The sequence below is a fragment of the Corylus avellana genome, chromosome ca1 (assembly GCF_901000735.1).
Source record: "Corylus avellana chromosome ca1, CavTom2PMs-1.0".
In the NCBI taxonomy this organism is placed as follows: Eukaryota; Viridiplantae; Streptophyta; class Magnoliopsida; order Fagales; family Betulaceae; genus Corylus; species Corylus avellana.
Window position 1 is genome coordinate 17,342,558 of NC_081541.1, and position 19,000 is coordinate 17,361,557.

The 19,000-nt window shown below is 38.0% G+C and overlaps 2 protein-coding genes and 1 pseudogene across 2 annotated transcripts; 1 reads left to right on the forward strand and 2 right to left on the reverse strand.

Moving 5' to 3' along the window:
* The first annotated feature begins 332 nt into the window (after window positions 1-332).
* On the forward strand, window positions 333-5,244 carry LOC132164195 (protein THYLAKOID ASSEMBLY 8-like, chloroplastic). Its single transcript, XM_059574675.1, has 4 exons — window positions 333-339; window positions 1,515-1,813; window positions 3,176-3,562; window positions 4,900-5,244. The coding sequence occupies exons 1-4, from the start codon at window positions 333-335 to the stop codon at window positions 4,927-4,929; spliced, it is 723 nt and encodes a 240-aa protein (XP_059430658.1). The 3' UTR covers window positions 4,930-5,244.
* A 4,570-nt stretch (window positions 5,245-9,814) lies between these two features.
* LOC132164461 (uncharacterized) lies at window positions 9,815-10,396 on the reverse strand. Its single transcript, XM_059575015.1, has one exon. The coding sequence runs from the start codon at window positions 10,394-10,396 to the stop codon at window positions 9,815-9,817; it is 582 nt and encodes a 193-aa protein (XP_059430998.1).
* A 2,125-nt stretch (window positions 10,397-12,521) lies between these two features.
* LOC132164555 (GTPase-activating protein GYP1-like) overlaps window positions 12,522-19,000 on the reverse strand; it is a 20,449-nt pseudogene continuing 13,970 nt past the window's right edge.

Below are 19,000 nucleotides of genomic sequence, written 5' to 3' on the forward strand. Positions count from 1 at the left end.
TTTGAGAGGAATAAAGCTGTGAGGCAAACCATGGAGTTAATTACCAGTTATTTGATTTCACTAGGGCGTAATAGTGCTCTCCTATTGTTTTCTTAGTGTTCTCTTGGTCCTAGGTCAAAAAAGAAACTTCTCTTATTTCTCTCACTTAATTTTTAGAAAAATAATATTTAGGACCAAAAGAACATTATGAGAACACCAAGAGGTGTAAGAGTGTGGTTGGGACTGTGAATTCATTAACATGCAATTTTAAACCAAATTGCAGAAAGTAAATCGTTTGGGATTGCGTTTTTAAAAAATTGCGATTTGAAAATGCAGAAAATATGCTTTTTCAAATGGCAGGTAAGGAGATTTTTTTTTAAAACGCACAATTTTAAAGGCTAAATTGTGATTTTAAAGGTAAAACCTCGATTTTGACAAACATTTAACTGTGTTTTTAAATCGCACATTTTTAAATCGTTATTTTTAAATCGCAAACACAAACGGACCCTAATTCTAGTTCCTCTTGTATTATTCTTGTGTCACTCCAAAAACGAGGTGACTTTTAAAATCACAATTTGATCAAAATCTAATAATGATTAATCGTAAGCTCAATAGTGATTTTAAGAGCCAAATCATTCTTAGAGGGATACAAGAGTGACAAAAGAGTGATTTGTAGTATTATTCCTAAAAAAAAAAAACTCACAACGTTTATTACATTTTTTTTTTCTTAAAACATGTTTGGGATTATGTTGAGAAGTAGTGTTTTTTTTTTTTAATGCTTAAAAAAAAAAACTCATTTTTAAGTTTTTTTTTTTAGAAACGCGTTTTGGCCATTTTTAGAGTAAAAAAATCAAAAAATATTTTTGAAATTTTTTACCAAACATTGCAAACTTTTTTTATTTGACATAACCTTTTGAATATTAAAAATATTTTTTACCCTCAACGTTTTTGAGTCAAGTGATTAACGTAGTCATGAAACCTACGGATTTGTCATATTAATTTGTGAAACTTGAGGAGCTTGTTGATGTATTTGAAGAGTAATGATACAGATTACGCCGGCATCAACAGTGATGCACGCCAGGCATACATTTTTTTTTTTTAAAAAAAAAAAAAAATTAAAATAATACTAAAAAAAATTTGGCAAGCCCCGGCGTGGTGCATCACCGCAAGTGATGCACGCCGGGCGTTATCTTTAGCATCACCTGTATTTGAAGAGTCGTGATTCAGAGCACACTGGCGTGCTTCAACAGTGAAGCACGCTAGGCTAAATTTTTTTTTTTGTTTTTTTTGTTTTTCAAAAAAATTAAAATAATAAAATAATAAAAATAAAAAAATCACGCCTGGCGTGCTCTTTTACTTCACGCGTATTTTTTTTTATTATTTTAATTTTTTTGAAAAAAAGAAAAAAAAATTTTAGCCTTGCGTGCTTCACTGTTGAAGCACGCGGGCGTGCTCTGAATCACGTCCCATATTTGAAACATCAGGACAGGCCCTCTCTCTCTCTCTCTCACCTCGATAAACTTGGTTGTGTTGAGCTCCCTCAAAATTCCACTTCCCTCGAGTGGGAATTCTCCAAAACGTCCCCAGACCCTACCACTCACGCTCTTCAGTGGTGACCTGCGGCCTTAGGGGCGGACCCAGAAAGCCTCTGTGGAGGAAAAGCGTGCTATCCTCCGAAGCCATTCAAGCAATCCATTCCTTGAAGCTAGCCAGATCATCCGCACCCAGATTACAAGAGGTTTTCAATGGCAGACTCAGCAGGCTCTTGAAGGCAGATTTGTTGGACACCTTGGCTGAGCTGCAAAGACAAAATCAACTGGACTTGGCCCTTCAGGTATATGTTGCTCCTTGTTAACTTTACATTTGTTTTAGAATATATGAGCATAACTTGGTATGAATTAGTGTGTCTATTGTACTATTTGGAAGTGCATTTTTAAAAATATTCTGCTATTGGAGCCCCTAATGAAATTTTGGATGGAAAATGTTGTTGGATTCTTAAGATACTCAACATTCAAATGACTGGTTTACTGATTGTTTTAGAACTGGTAGAACTTCTGTTGTTTATGAACAACAAATATTAAGAAACTCGGCTTGTGTGAATTTCATTTTAATTTGCTTCCGTTCAATGTTCTTTTCCTTTTGGGACCTAGATAAGTATTCAATTGTGCTAGAATTACAATGTGGGTAAATTGTAATAATCCAAAACTAATCACACCATGAAGAAAATGCATTGTTTGTTTATTGTCTAACATGATCCATGCCTTTTGAATCAGAAATAATCCACTGTCACGATGCTCTTGTTTACCACTCCATTCATCTGTATTAGATTCAATTCTTGGGTATTTTTGTCATTAGATAATGTATTTGTTAGTAGAAATTTTATTCAGGATTCTTAAAAAATAAAAAGAATGGGGAATACTCTCTTAAGAAAATGTTTTCCTGTTGGTGGACGGGTGGTCGTTCTCGGAGTGTTGTCATGTGGAAAATGGTTCCCCTTTGCCTTATGTAGTGCTTGTGGAGGGAAAGAAATGAGAGAAGTTTTGTGGAGGAGTTCAAGTCCTTTTTCTTTTCTTTTTTTTTCTCTTTTTACATGGACAGCTGCTTGTTTAGCTCTTTTAGTGATTAGCTTTTCTGACTTTCTTGTTCTCTTTTCTTCTTCTACTTAGGTGTTCTCTTGTATACTTCGTGTGTACTAGGATTACGTGGGCCTTTGCGCTTTTATATTTATACAATATTACATATCAAAAAAAAAAAAAAAAAATTGAGAGAATGTATCTGTGAGGTTTTTGATTGAGGTGTCTCCTGTGTTGTATGATATCAATGGCTTTGTTTTGATTTCTTTAGCAATATTTGATAACCAACGGTATCTTCTAGTCTTCCTAGGCTGTCAAGCTGGCCACTTCTTTGACAAGGTAAACAGGTTGAGTGCTTTGCCAAAACAGATGCATGAATTAGGTCATTATTGCTTTAGGAAATATCTTTTAGCTTTTGGAATGGAGTAGCTGGTTCCTTGTCCTTCCTATCCTACTGGCCAGTTTACCCTGTTTCCAAGATGCTAGTTCCAATCAAGAAGGCTGTATGACTAAGTTCTGGCCTACTGTTAACTGTTACGTTTCTTTGATTGCCCAATTTTTTGTACCAGTTGAATATTCATTCTTTGGAATTTGTATTTTATCTTAATATAAATAAGGTTTAGGTCTTCCAATTTGTGCGCAAGGAAGAGTGGTATGAACCGGATTTGCTCATATACTGTGACATGATTCTATTGTTGGGAAAGAACAAATTGATTGAAATGGCTGAAGAGCTCATTTCTGAACTAAAGAAAGAAGGCTTACAACCCATCACAAGGGCTTTTGCTGAGATGATTGGAGCATACATGCAAGTGGGTATGATAGAAAAGGCAATGGAGACATATGAATCGATGAAGGCATTAGGTTGTGCCCCAGATAGGTTAACGTTTATGATATTGATAAGAAACCTTGAGAAGGCTGGAAAAGAAGAACTAACAGCAATGGTAAAGAAGGAATGTGCTGAATATGTTGATTCGCCTGAGAAATTCCTTGGAGAAGTCGAACAGAAATATGTAAGCATTTAAGTCTTTATGCTTTCATGTTCATCATTTTTTGCTCTACAGCACAAGTTAAGGTAATTTTTTCCATGTATCTTCATTAATATATGTAATACCTCTGCTCCAAGTGGTATGATATTGTCTGCTTTGGGCCAAGCCCGCACGGTTTTATTATTGGGTTTACCCCCAAAAGGCCTCATACCATTTAGAGAGAGAATATTTCATATAAACACATCATCTTTTCTATGCTCGGGTAATGTGGGATGACACAATCACCCCCTCTTAGGACCCAGCGTCCTTGTTGGTGATCCTCATGGGCTTGTGTATGCTCCCCCCATCTCAGGCTGGGCTATAGTTCTGATATCATATGTAACACCCCTACTCCAAGCGGTATGATATTGTCCGCTGTTGGCCAAGTCCGCACGGTTTTATTATTGGGTTTACCCTCAAAAGGCCTTATACCATTTAGAGAAAGAATATTTTATATAAAGACATTATCTTTTTCATGCCTAGGCAATATGGGATGTCACAATACAGGGAAGCCAAACTGTATTCTCTGACTGTTATATGAAGTATAATCCACAATAGGGCAGAAGTATGGGAAGAAACTTTCTCACTGCATGTCATTTGTAGAAGGCATAGATGCAATGAAGCTGGGAACCCACGATATTTCTAATCCATGGAAAATTTTTAGAGAAGTCCCTAGTTTTTTTTTTTTTTTTTTGCTTTTAATCCCAATAGAGTGTGGAGCATTGCTTGGCTGAGTTAGAACAAATAGTTAGTTTCAAAAGAATAGGTAGGAGGGCAATATGGCTAACTTATTGGAATATTTCAATTATGAATTAGTATAATTTTAGAATACTCCAATCATTTCTTCTCTTGCTCCTTGCCAGATATCTCTTAATCCTTTCAAATTGTCATAGGCTCTTTGACATTACTTAATTGCTAAGATAAAGCAAATGATCTTTCGACCAAATGGCATCTCCACCTTTTCACTTACACAAGATAGAGGATGAGGTCATGAGTTGAATGTTGTTTAGGTGCATGGGTTTTATTTACCGATCAAAACAATTTCCAAGATAAGGCAGTTGAAGGAAGAGAACAAGGGGTGTGTTGTTTTCTCCAAACATTTAAGTAAAAGAAGCATGTATTACTTTATTGAAGTAGTTGTTCCCCATAAAAACATGCACTTTTCAATTTTGTGTGAGAAACGTAAACTTCCATTGTGCATTCACTTGTTGATGTAGAATGTTGTCACTTTCAAATGGATTCAGTTGCATGAATAATCAGAGTTGATGGATTTTGTGTTCATTCATATTGAGTATCTAACTTTGCTTCTTGTATTCTTTCAGCGAAAGAGGCAATTGCTCAATCCTGTGTGAAAACTCACAGTACTCTGCTACATTTTAGCTGCCATGAGGCAATAGACTTGGCCAGTCTCTCATTGTCGCTTGTTGAAGCATTTCTCAACGACTCCATGGAGTAAAGATGATGAGGAGCTACAGAATATGGTTTAGCAGTGTTATTGTTTTATGAATAAATCAGCACATTTCTAGGCCTTGCCTTTGTCAATACCTATGTAGTTAGCTTAATTCTCCATTTGATTTTAACAAAAACTGGATATGCCAAAAGGTTCTAGAGAACATGTGACTGGCACCAGATATGGTGATGTTGTGTTCAAAATAGTAAGTTCTACTCTCAAATGAAATAATACTTTTTAAACGAAACAAATGTTTGTACAAGTATCAAGTATTATGTTATCTATGAATATGAATTTCCAAGTAATGAAACATTGTTTTATGAACTCAGAATACATTTCCAGTAAAATTATCCTTTAACCCGAAAATGCTTATTCATAGTCCTAATACTTAAAAGTGACGCTTTCACTGTTTCAGCTTTTTTATTTAAGGCTGACAATTTTTTACACTGCTTACAAACTTGACATGAATTTAATACAAAATTAGTGGATTAAGATATTGTACAATTAGATTTGGATCACTGTGGATTGACCCGAATTAACTTGTTTAATAAAGTCAATTACGTGTCAACTTGCTTAACCCATGGGTAATAATTAAACTTTATCAATTGCTAATGATGTAGTAGCCAAGTAGTGTTTAAGCATTGTATACTGAGAGAAATTATTCCAAGTAGTTAGTTTTGTCTTTGTAGCATTTAAATCCGTATACATGTTGAAATGAGTTATGTTTAGGTCAACTCAACACGACTTGTTTATTAAATGGGTTACGTGGGTTGGATCATGACGTAGCGAAAGACTAAGGTAACTAATCAAAGAGTAGTGTCTTTGATTCTGCAAGGAGAAGCGTCTTCATTTTCTACCCAAAAAGAATAAAACAAGCCCGCTGGCTAAAAGAAGGATAAAACTCCGCAAAGTATTTGAGAGAGAATTTTCTGATTTGATAATAATTCAATGAGTTAAGTTTTACATAATAGGCTAGCCTATTTATAGAAGAGAAATCCTTGGAGAAAAAGTAAACCTACTTCTAGTAGAGAAAGTAAATCTAATCTTAGTAGGAAAGTAAACATAATCCTAGTAGAGAAAGTAAACATAATCCTAATAGGAAAAGTAAATATACTCCTAGTAGGGAAAGGATTAATAGTAAACTATTTATTCTTGGAGGTGGGGACACACATGCCCTACATCAGTCTCCCCTTCTTGAAATGAACTCGTCCTCGAGGTAAGTTCTGGCTCCTCTGGTGGAAAATATTCAAAAATGTCTGCCACGTTGAATGTTGAGGATATCGCCATTTCTTCTGGAAGATCGATGACATATGCATTGTCGTTAATCCTTTTTAGTACCTTGCATGGCCCATACTTCTTATTCTTTAGCTTTCCAGAAGTACGAGTCGGCAGTCACCCCTTGCATAGATACACCATCACAAGATCTCCTTCTTGAAAAATCTTCGATCGCCGACCCTTGTCTGCTGTCGTCTTGTACTTAGCATAGGATTCTTCTAGATGCTGACGAACTCCCTCTTGGGTAGCTTTCACCCGTTCTGCTAAATGCTCCGCTGCCACACTTGCACTGGGTAGCTTTGGTAAAGCTGCAAGATCTACTGCAAGTCTCGGAGTTCTCCCATAGACGACTTCAAATGGTGCCTTCCCAATAGATCGATTCACCATGTTATTGTAGGCAAACTCAGCCTGAGCTAAAGCCAGGTCCCACGGCTTTGGTTTGTCAGCTGCAATACATCGAAGTAAATTACCTAGAGTTCGATTGACAACTTCTGTCTGCCCATCCGTCTGTAGATGGCTCGTGCTACTAAAGTTCAATGCTGTGTCAAACCGCCTCCATAATGTTCGCCAAAAGTGAGACAAGAACTTGGTGTCTCGGTCAGAAGTGATAGACTTTGGGACTCCATGCAATTGAACCACCTCTCGGAAGAATAGATTGGCCACTTGAACAGCATCAGATGTTTTCTTGCAAGCAACAAAAGTGAGCCATTTTGAAAATTCTATCCACAATTACCATTACAGAATCTGCTCCTCGTTGGGTTCTCGGGAGACCCAATACAAAATCCATGGATACATCTTCCCACGGTGCTTCTGGTATTGGTAGAGGCATGTATAATCTTGTATTTTGGGTTTGCCCCTTGGCGACCTGACAAGTCTGGCATCGTCGGACAAAATTACCTACTTCTTTCTTCAGTTGCGGCCAGTAATACCGCTCCTCTACCAGAGCAATAGTCTTGTCTCTTCCCAGATGACCACCCAAACCTCCAGCATGTAATTCTCAGATTATTTGTTCCCGTAAGGAACTCCTCGGAATGCACAGCCGATTCCCACGAAATAAATACCCCTCCTGAATATGTATCTCAGAAATTGGTTGCCTTGCCTTGCAATGCTTCTAGATTTCACCAAAATCTTCATCTTCCTCATATAACTCCTTTAGGCATTCGAATCCAGTCACTTCAGCTTTCATGGTGATCAACAGGGTAGCTCGGTAGCTTAAAGCGTCAGCTACTCGATTTAGTTTTCCCGACTTATGCTTGAGAGAAAAAGTGAACCGTTGGATGTAAGAAACCCACCGAGCATGCATCCGATTCATATTCTTTTGACTATTGATGAACTTTAATGCTTGATGGTCGGTATAGAGGACAAACTCTCGTTGGATCAGGTAGTGCTCCCACACCTTGAGGGCTCTCAAGACTGCATAAAGCTCCAACTCATATGTTGACCACTTCTGTCTTGCTTCTCCGAGCTTTTCACGAAAAAATTCTACAGGCTTCCCTTCTTGAGATAACACAGCTCCTATCCCGATGATTGATGCATCACATTCAACTTCAAACAGCTTATCAAAGTCAGGTAAGGCAAGGACAGGTGCTGTGCATAGCTTTTCTTTGATGATTGAGAAACTTTGCTCGGCTTCGTCACCCCAATTGAATTTTCCTTTCTTCATACACTCGGTGATCGATGCTACAATACTGCTGAAATTCTAAACGAACCTTCTATAGAAAGTTGCTAACCCATGGAAACTTCTTACTTCTCCCACTGACTTGGTCGTGGGCCATTCTCAGATTGCTCTCACCTTCTGTTCATCCACTCGGATTCCATCGACACCGACTACAAATCCGAGGAAGAGTAACTGATCCATCATGAAACTACACTTCTTTAAGTTGATAAACAACTTATTTTCATGGAAGACCTCCAACACTTTTCTCACGTGATCCATGTGATCTACCGGGTTGCGACTATAGATAAGAATATCATCGAAATAGACAATGACAAATTTTCCAATAAAAGGTTTCAGTACTTGATTCATGAGTCGCATGAAAGTGCTTGGTGCATTCGAAAGGCTGAAAGGCATCACCATCCACTCATAAAGCCCCTCTTTAGTCTTGAACGCAGTTTTCCACCCATCTCCCAGTCGTATACAGATTTGGTGATATCCACTCCTCAAGTCAATCTTCGAAAAAATCTTAGCCCCAGATAGCATATCAAACATGTCACCTATTCGGGGAATAGGAAACCGATACTTGACCGTGATCTTGTTTATTGCCCAGCTATCCACGGACATTCGCCAACTCCCATCTTTCTTCGGTACAAGTAGGTACTGCACATGGACTCATACTCTCTCGCAAGTGTCCCTTCCGAATTAACCCCTCTACCTGCTCATGCAAAATAGCATTCTCCTTTGGGCTCATTCGATAATGTGGCAAGTTCGGGAGACTTGCTCCCGGCACTAACTCAATATAGTGCTGGATATCTCTCATGGGCGGCAGTCCTTCGGGCATCTCTTTAGGCATGATGTCTTGGAATTCTTCTAACATCGATCGCATTATCTCAGGAACTTCTTGTGAGACGGAGCCCGGGGTTCCCTCGGTCACCAATGCTATGATATCTCGGGCCTCCTTAACTTCTTCTATAAATTCTGATCCAGTGGATAGGAGGACCAGCTTTCCCTTGGAATGAGTAGAATTTTTGACTTCTTGTAAAGGTCGAAATGTTATCTTCCGACCATCCCAAAAGATAGTGTAGACATTGGCTCTTCCTTGCTGCTGGGCATCCACGTCAAACTGCCACGGTCTTCCCAGGATTAAGTGGCATGCATCCATTTCCACAACATCACACAAAATAGAATCCGAGTAATGTTTACCGATCGAAAATGTGAAACGACATCTCTCGGTTACTAGTGTCTCGGTTCCCTACTTGATCCATCCGATCTTATATGGAGCTGGGTGCTTCTCAATTTTCAAACCCAACTTTGAAACCATCTCCTTAGACACTACGTTCTCCCCACTACCACTATCAATAATCACATCACATACCCTCTGGTTGACTGTGCAGCAAGTACGAAAAATCTTGTGCCTTTGCGATTGATCCTCTTGCCTCGGGGTCAAGAGTAAACGTTGAATTACTAAGGATCGGGAAAGTGGGATTCCCTCATCAGCGTTAGCCAACTCCTCTTCCTCATACTCGGGTGTATCAATATTTACATTCTCAGACCCTTCCTTTGGCTCGGGTTCGATCAAGTTTACCATCTGCCTTCGAGGACATTGAAGTGACCTATGTCCCGGTTGGTTGCATTTGAAACACTTGTCTAGACCGGGCCATACGTATGGATTGTTGGCTGGTTGTCTCGGGGTGCTTGAACTGCTACTGGCTCCTTTTCCCGTGGAAGCCACTGGTTGACTTGGTGTGACTATCGGGACTAGAGGTTGTTTTCCCTGACCCTATGTTGGTCTCGTCGAATCACTCGAGTTTCGCTCCCAGGTTAGTGCTCTAGGCCTCTCCAGTTGCTTCTCTGCTCAGGTTGCCAAACTAACTGCCTCTTTCAAAGTAAAGATAGGATGCATAAAAACCTTATCTTGTATTGCCACAGGCTGTCCACCAATAAACCTTGCAACTTGTTGACCCTCTGTCTCCATGAGATCATTCCGAGCAGATAGGCGATAGAAATCATCAACATACGCTTGGACAGTCTGACCTCCTTGTCGACACTCTTGGTATTGTTGGAATAGCCGTTGCTCAAAATCTGGTGGTAAAAACCGTGCTTTGAGTAGCCGCTTCATCTTCAACCATGAAGTTACAGGTCCCTTCCCTTGTCGGGCTCGAGAAATCTGTAATTTTTCCCACCAAGCAGAAGCTCCTCCCTTGAACTTGTATGCCACTAACTTCACCTTGCGATCCTTGCGAATACTCATATAATCAAAGAACCTCTCTACTTCCATCACCCAATCTAAGAAATCTTCAATTTGAAGATGCCCGTTGAATGATGGGAGATCAATCTTCATTCGGTATTCGTGGGATTCCTCCCTACCATGACCCTGACATCTGGGTTGCTCTCCATAAGCATCCCGGTAGCCAACGCCTTCATAGACATTCCCCATATGGCTAGCTCCACCGCGCTCTTAACCTCTGAAGCCTGCGCCGCCACGACCGACTCCTCTACGTAATCCACCCCTTCGATCTACCCCAATGTCCCATCCGAATACTCCTTCAACGAAGTCTTCATCGTCACTAAGATCGTCATAGGCCAGTGGTCGATTCATGGGTGTAGGTCGTTGGTGAGGAATAGGCCTCACTCGGACCCCATCGTCATCATGGGCATCATTGTCCCTGTGATTACGATTAGGACCTATGTGCATGCGCTTTATCATCTCCCGCATCTGGCGCATCTCCTGTCGTATCTCCTATTGCATCGTTTGTTGGATTTGCTGGAACTCTTGGAATTCGGCTCTCCAAGGAGCCTCCTTGTCACGAGCAGCTTCGTTAAGGGAATCGTCACCGTTGCGCTAATTGGTCATGATCAGGATAAAGCCTGCTCTGATACCAACTGACGTAACGGAAGACTAAGGTAACTAATCAAATAGCAACGTCTTTGATTCTGCAAGGAGAAGCATCTTCATCTTCTCCCCAAAAAGAATAAAACAAGCCCGCAGGCTAAAAGAAGGATAAAACTCCGCAGAGTATTTGAGAGAGAATTCTCTGATTTGATAATAATTCAATGAGTTAAGTTTTACATAATAGGCTAGCCTATTTATAGAAGAGAAATCCTTGGAGAAAAAGTAAACCTACTTCTAGTAGAGAAAGTAAATCTAATCTTAGTAGGAAAGTAAACATAATCCTAGTAGAGAAAGTAAACATAATCCTAATAAGAAAAGTAAATATACTCCTAGTAGGGAAAGGATTAATAGTAAACTATTTATTCTTGGAGGTGGGGACACACATGTCCTACATCAGATCATGTCAGGTCTGATAGGTTCTAGGAATTGGCTACATTCGGTGTGCAAAATCTTATGTTTATTTCCTTTCATTACCATGCGTTTCGGTATGAAAATGTAAAAACTTTTGGAGTGTTTGGAGTGTTACTGCACCTTCCTATTCAAAGCTCATCATGACGGCTAAGTGGCAGGGAGCCATAGAGAGCTCTCGGCTTCGTCTTGTGCAGAGCTCGTTCAAATGCTGTCATGACTCCTCCCATGCTAAACCTGCCAAATGTCAAAGATTTAGTGATAGAACCCCTACCCACGCATCACGACACGAGTAGTCTCCATCTTGACGCAAAGGCAAATCCTTGAGAGTGTAAATTCCAAATCTTGTTCTCATTTGGTTTATTTGTTTTTCTCATAACTCTCTCAAGCAAGCTTCGAACGTTTTTCTTTGGTGAGGAAGATAGAGAGAACCTGTCCCTAGAATCATTCTAGATGTGTGCATTCTCTCACCTTTGTTTCCATGAAGTGAAGATTTCTAAAAGCTTGAATCTTTTCACAATTTGGGAGTTTTTTTCTTGAGTTGTATCAAACCATACCATACGCTTCTTATGACCATAAAAGAACCTACCCAAAGAGTCAGTGAGAAGATGCACTTGAAAAAAGTTGGCTAACTCAGAGGCAAGCGAGAAGTTTGTTGTTGTATAGAATCTTAGATTTACAAAGGGGGTTTTGTATGTTTCTTTGTTTGTACTTTTAATCTTCTTCATGATAGTGATTTTCCAAATTTGGCTACCTATGATTTGTTCCTACAGTTTTTCACTTTGTAACAAAAAAATTGCTTGTGTTGTTTATTATTTAGTAGTGCAATTTAAATCATTTTTTATATGTTGCAGTTATGATATGTGATTGAGGATTGAACCGATCAAGATTCTATCAAGGTCAACCCAACATAACCTATTTATTAAACAAGTTATGCAAGCTGCGTCGCATACCCAAATTTCTGGCACCAGAGGTTGTGTTTTTTTGTAGGGTTACATTGTCCCAAGCCAAGAAAAGATACCGGGTAGAAAAGAAAACCTTAAGCATATTAAATCTCGAGGGGCATAAACCAATTCCAGAAAATATTGTCCCAGACACTCAGTTTGGTCTGAGGCACCCAACCAAACAAATATGAAAAGTAAACCTGCCTGAAGGTGCATGGGAATTCACCATTTACCAGGACTTTGAACGCAAAGGATGTAACCAAGTAAAAAAACATTGGATTTCCTCTAAACTCCATTCACGAAATTGAAAATTGTTGTGCAAGAAAGTAATTATTTTTATTAATTTTTTCTTTTTTCCATGTTCTCTGGTCAAAGTACATCTACAAAGAAACGCCTAATAATACAGATATTACAAGCCATAATTCGTATGAGAACATGGGCTGGTTTCCTCCACTGGAATAAGAGAAAAAAACAAACATTTATAGAGACTAAACGGCAGCAAAAAATGAAAAAGATATTCAAGAAAGAAAAAACAGATTCCAAACTGAGAAAAAATAATAAGTATTACAATTTTCTCTTTAGCTAGCTAAGTGGCTGGGGGAGTTGTTGAACATACTGTGCCACATAAATGCTCTAGAAAGCACCATCTCCAGCTCTTGGTGAGTCCAGTCTTGTGTTGGGAGGTGTTGAAGGAACATCACCAATTCTTGGAAATCAAGCTTCTGAATCTTATCTGTCCACTGAATATAAGGTAACAGCACATTTTAACAATTTGAAATATAATCACTATCACAAAAGAAAATGTAACTTGATGAGCCAATTGTCCAGAGATTTATCTGAAGAAAAAGGCATAACCAAATGGTAGTCACAAATGATTTGCAAAGTTTCAAAAAATCACATTTACAAGGAAACAAATTGACCAGCTGAAGCTATGGCTAGAATAGGACATGCTGTGATAAATATCAGTTTTAGAATGACAGATTTGCTTTCAGAAATAGGTAGGATTTTGAGAGAAGATATCATTCTGCCAAGTACCATTTTAAAAAAAATTAATGTTTCTTTTTCTAGCCAAAAAATGAAATTGAAAAAAGATAAGATGTTGCAGGAATAGGGATAAAGTGCAGCAACACATTGGAGCAATGATGACCTAGGTAACAACTTAGGCCAGAATATTTGGCGTAAGAATAAAACACAGCCTGAACCTGCTGAATCTTGCAATATTAAGTTCTAATGTGGAAGCTTGTTTACATAAACTTAAAATATTTTCCCCTCCACGGATCAGCATAGAAAAGGTATTTTTTGATTAGCACTAAAAAGGCCAGTGTGGTTCTGCACATGAAAAGCAAGACAAAATGAGAAGCTCACAGCAATTGGTGTTAACTGCAAGATCATGCGAAATATAAGCTCTTCTATAAACAAAGCCATGAAACATGCCTGCCTTTTATACTTCTCACTATTTACCCAACGGCATCAAAAAGAACACTGACAATGACATTTACCCAGAAACACATTTTCAACCATCATCAGAGATCGATGAGCGCAAAAGCAAGAGTACATCTCACCGTTAAAAGAAAACTGGCAAATATGTATACAAGGAAATCTGGCAATGCATCTCCTTCCGCAAGATATGTGTCCCACAGGCGACTAACGAGATGGAAAGGTATTATTAGTTCTTGTGTTGGCTTAATTCAGTTCCAAAATGCAGATGCTACTGTTTACGGGCTCAAACACTGATATAGAATGCTCAGAATCCAATCTCCACCGCTCATAATGTAGATTCATGTGTTATGAACGTCCCTGTAAAATTTCAGCTCAACCGGACCACAAACGCCCATCGATCGAAGCTGTTGATCAAGACTGGACAGGCCAGGTCCGGACGGCAATTCCCCGGGTCCGGACCTCATTTCCAGAAACTAAAATCTTGCTCCGCAAAGCCGTGTCCGGACCGCCCATTAACATGTCCGGACACCCCGTAAGTTTTAGGCCCAAAAACGTGATTTTAAGTGGGTTAGGTCTAAGGTTTTGTCGGGGGTATATATACATCATTATAGAAGAGAAAAGTACGAATTTTCACCCCCAGAGAGTTCGTGTGAGGCTGTGCTTGAGTGATTATTTTGTTGTGAGCCAAATTGATTCCTCTTAGAGGATTTTTGTTAGTTTTTATTGTGTGCTTAATTGAAGTCTATCGAAAGGGTCCGATAAAGGAGAATCACGTTGAAGAAGATTGTGAGCAAGGAGACGAGTTGTAGGCTTGTCGATCTTACAGAGCCAAGGTCTTGCAAAGGGTTGTAAATGTTCCTAGTATCTGTAATCTCTAGATAATATTTTGATAGTGATTTCCTGGGTTTGGCTGCCCCGGAGAGGTTTTACTTTTAGAACGTTTTCTAAAAGGTTTCCTCTTCATCACCAAAATCTTTGTGTGTGATTGTTCATATTTTGGTGAATGTTTGTTTTGATAAATATCTGTTAATTCCACAAAAAATTGTGATATTTATCTGTTTAGAGTTTTTCAGGTATCTAACAAGACAGAACCTGTATTAGCTTTGCATAAACGATAAAAGCACCAAGTCACGGCCAAAGCTCTGCTGCAAATGTTCTCAGTACAACTTAAGCAACCTAGAGCTTACATATTTGGTTCACTTAATAAAATTCGTATCATCCTAAGATGGAGATTACAGCAATTCATAATACATGAAATGCATTTGGAGAAGCAAACCTCGCGTATTAGAAGACAGTTGAACCAGTGTAGTGGCGGAGCCAGACAGTTCATATTGGGGGTGCCATGCGCCAAAAATGTTTTGGCGTCCTAAAAGTTTTTTCCACCTTAAAAATTTGGTAATTCACACAATATATACATCACAAAAAAAATATCTATAAAAGTTCATAAATGTATACTTAAATTGATATATTAGAAATATAACATGTCGGCACTATATCAAAAAAAAAAAAAAAAAGTTGTCTAGAACTGCACTTTACGGTCTCTTAGAAGCACAAAATATCAAGTATCAAATCTAAATCGAAGCTTTCAGCAATTTTCCTTTCAATATAGAGAACAAAATTATTTTCAAAAAAAATTATCCTCCATTTTGATGTAAAGTCATGTTTTAACAATTTTCATTGCAGAAAATGCTCGTTCAGTAGTTGCTGTAGACACTGAAAGAGTTAAAATAAGACGAATTAATCTGTCAATAAGAGAGTTTGTCTTTGATTTTTCTGTCTTTGCCAATCCTTGGCATAATTCTGCAATAGAAAACAAATTTTGTAATGTTGGATCAATAAGCACACATATCTCAAATTAATTTTGTCATACTTAGAAAAATCTAAGAGAATAATACTTCTATGTAATCATACATATATTGTCAATTTTAAATAATTTATAAGCATTTTTTGGATCCAAAGCTAAGTAAGTGTCAAAAGTTCCAAAGCTGACCAGTGACTGCTGCAAAATTAATTGGGTTGAGTTCTTCTTCCTGTAAACCAATAAACGACTTGAAACCTTTTGTAGCGAAGGAGAATTTTTTGCCAACTGTGCCACTTTATTGGAGAAAATTACTAAAAACCTCTTCTCAGTGCTTTATATCCAAGAATATTTGTCTTCCATTTTCATTTTGCCTTCAAATTAAAAGAGGTCTGAAACCTCACGTTAGGCTCAGATGGGGGTGCCGTGGGTAGGAAAAAAAAAATTAAAATCCACGGCACCCCCAAAGAGCAACGTGGCTCTGCCACTGAACCAGCGGAAAGCAAATTGCAGAAATTCCAGCCCTTGCTCCTCCATGTGTCTTGAAACAGGGTCTAGAGGAGTTTTAAAAAGTGGTATTGTCAATAGGGCTGGCATATTATGGACGGACATAATTGTAAAACAAATGAAGAAACAAGAAGTATTGAAATAGTAAGGTTATGGCAATTTTTACATGTCATGCATCAACACAAATGGGTAGTATTAATAAGACATACAATTTTGGTAATGCAACTCTAGGGAAGATGCTTCACCAACCATGTCACCAGAACAATCTCGGAAACCCAAGAAAGCTATTCATTACAACTGTTTAAAAGTTCCTTTCCCGTCAAAGCCCTTGGAGTGACTACGAAAAATATGCTCTCTTTTTAGATAGGGTTAAATACTCTATTGGTACCTGAGTTTGCATTTTCATATTTTTTTTTTTCTCACTTGGGGTTCAAATGGTACCTTATTTACGAGAAAAGACCAGCTTAATACCTTTGTTAGGTTCCGTTAGCCCAAACTAACGAAATACCATGTGTCGTCACATAAAAATGCCACGTGTCATAAAAAATATTAAAAACATAACAATAATTAAAAATTAATTAAAAAACTAAAACCTAAAAAAAAAATGAAAATTTATGAGGTGGCCCGACCACCCCATTTTGGCCATTCAGCCACCCCCAAGGGCCTTGGGGGTGGTTTGGCCACCACATAATTTTTCTGCTTTTTATTTTATTTTATTTTTTATTTTTTAAAGGTTTTAGTTTTTTTAATTATTTTTTATTATTATTATTTTAGGACACACGTGGCATTTCTATCTGATGACACGTATGACGGAACCTAACAAAGGCCCTAAGTTGGTCTTTTCCCGTAAGTTAGGTGCCATTTATGATAGGACTTAAACCCCAGGTGGAAAAAAATAAAAATGTGCAAACCCACATACTAATAAAGTATTTAACCATTTTCTATATTCAAAATATAACCCCCTAAAGAAAGAGTTCTCAAAAATTGCAAAATTAACAATTACACATTTTTTTCACAGTAAGATGCATACTGAAATCTATTTGTGAGTTAGGTTGTTGTTCTAGGGAAGAATTTTTTGCATTTATAATCAATACTAAACAGACATTACTAATTACATTTAAATTGTTGAAAAGGGGATAGCCACAATGGACTTGTCGAATTAGCTCATGGCATATAATATTGGTTACACTAAATGAAAACTAAAAACGTTAGAAATTCTGCTTTGCTGTATGAGTGACAGCCCAATGTTACATTTTCATCACATTATGGCTTAATTAACTCAAATTTCCATTTCAATCCTCCATTTTTTTATTTTGTAATAACACACAAATTAAGCCCACGTACATATCATCTTACAGCGGCAGATGCATCAAGAACCGGCTCAGAAAAAGAGCAAGATTGAATTTCTTGTAAAATGAGCAAAACACGTATCTATTTCCACAAATCTGGAACAGATTCAGTAGTGTTTTAAGGCAACCCTGCATACCATAACATCAAGAAACAGGTTCAGAAGAACCTTAAAATTAATTTATACTAGTCTCTTGGCAAGTGAACACTTATCTATTTCCACAAATCTGGAACAGATTCAGTAGTGTTTTAAGGCAACCCTGGATACAATAACATCAAGTAACAGGTTCAGAAGAACCTTAAAATTAATTTATACTAGTCTCTTGGCAAGTGTCGGTGTGTATGCCAAGGCATTTTTCTTTAATAGAGGGCGTAGAAGAGAAGAAAATTGTGGAGAGAGAGAGAGAGAGACATGAAGTAAAAGATGGAAGAGAAAGGTGGGAAGTGCTTTGGGCAGTTTAAAAAGTAGATATTGTCAATGTTTTTATCCAAAAATACTTGCGCAGTTAAATTTTTCCCATGATCATAACTTCATCGGACAATGGAAATTAAGAAGAGTTTAGTAATACGGATGAGACTACTATCTAAATCGTAAGATATGCATAGTACTAGAGCACAGAAGGAACTTTTTAGCTTAAGTTCCCTCTCTATATGTGCTGCACATACAAACATAAGTGGGAACGGTTGGGACTTGCAAGCTACCATTCAACTTTACTTGCCAAGGAAAACCTCATGAGGTGAAAGTTGATGAACCCAACTAACCTTGTTCTAACTATTCAATCAGCTGACCTTTTGCATTGCAGTTAGACAACAAACCATAATCTTACCGCAGGTTTCAAACCAAGAGACATGAGTGGAGAAAATAGAGCGCCAAGGTCATCTAGTCGCACTAGCCTTAACAAAATAAGGATGCCCTAACTCAAAAGTCTTTTAATTTTCTTAAGCATAAAGCCACAACCATTCATTGAATTTGACTAGCTTGGATGAACCAAAAATTTTGATGATCAACTAATTATGGACATCACTGGAATGACTATGACATGATATGAGCAGGTTTTGGGCCCACATCCATTTCTACCCAATATACACACCTCATGCACAGGCACAGAGCAAAAACAAGCATAGAATTTATGTATAACAGTGTAAATCAATTTATTTAATGCAAAAAAAGAGGCCCAATAATAAGTTTTTTTTTATAAGTATTGCTAAAAAGCCCTATAATAAGTAGAGGTTAGAAGAAAGGATTACCATCAATCCGCCTAACCAATTCCTTCAATTTAAACACAAGCCTCTGAATTCCTGGTTGAGCAAATGTGTAATGGTCTTGCATACCATCAAGCAGCTTTGATAGACACCAATAGCAATCAGCCTCCATGTTAGAGATTTTTTCTGGAGATAAATCAGAGATTGACCAGTTATCCACACCCCCTTCTAAGTGTTCAGACAAGAAAACAACTAGAAAGGGTGTAACTAGATCATTTATTCCCTGAACATATCCACTTGCAGGATGCCGAATGGCCCTGGAAAGGAATCAGGAAACAGAGAAAGGAGATAAACCGATTAATACTATGACAATATAAGAAAAATACTCCGATGAGGACGCTTACACAGCGAAACACCACACTTTAGTCTTTTTCATAAGCAAAACTCACACATCTATATGGATTGAAACCATGACCTTACCCTCCATCCCTTATTAATTAT

Bases quoted from the DNA above. Each gene is read 5' to 3' on its own strand.
- LOC132164195 (XM_059574675.1), top strand. The intron at 1,814-3,175 runs GTATATGTTGCT...AATAAGGTTTAG, and splicing joins AACTGGACTTGGCCCTTCAG to GTCTTCCAATTTGTGCGCAA. The intron at 3,563-4,899 runs GTAAGCATTTAA...GTATTCTTTCAG, and splicing joins GAGAAGTCGAACAGAAATAT to CGAAAGAGGCAATTGCTCAA.
- LOC132164461 (XM_059575015.1), bottom strand. From the start codon at position 10,396: ATGGGGAATGTCTATGAAGGCGTTGGCTACCGGGATGCTTATGGAGAG.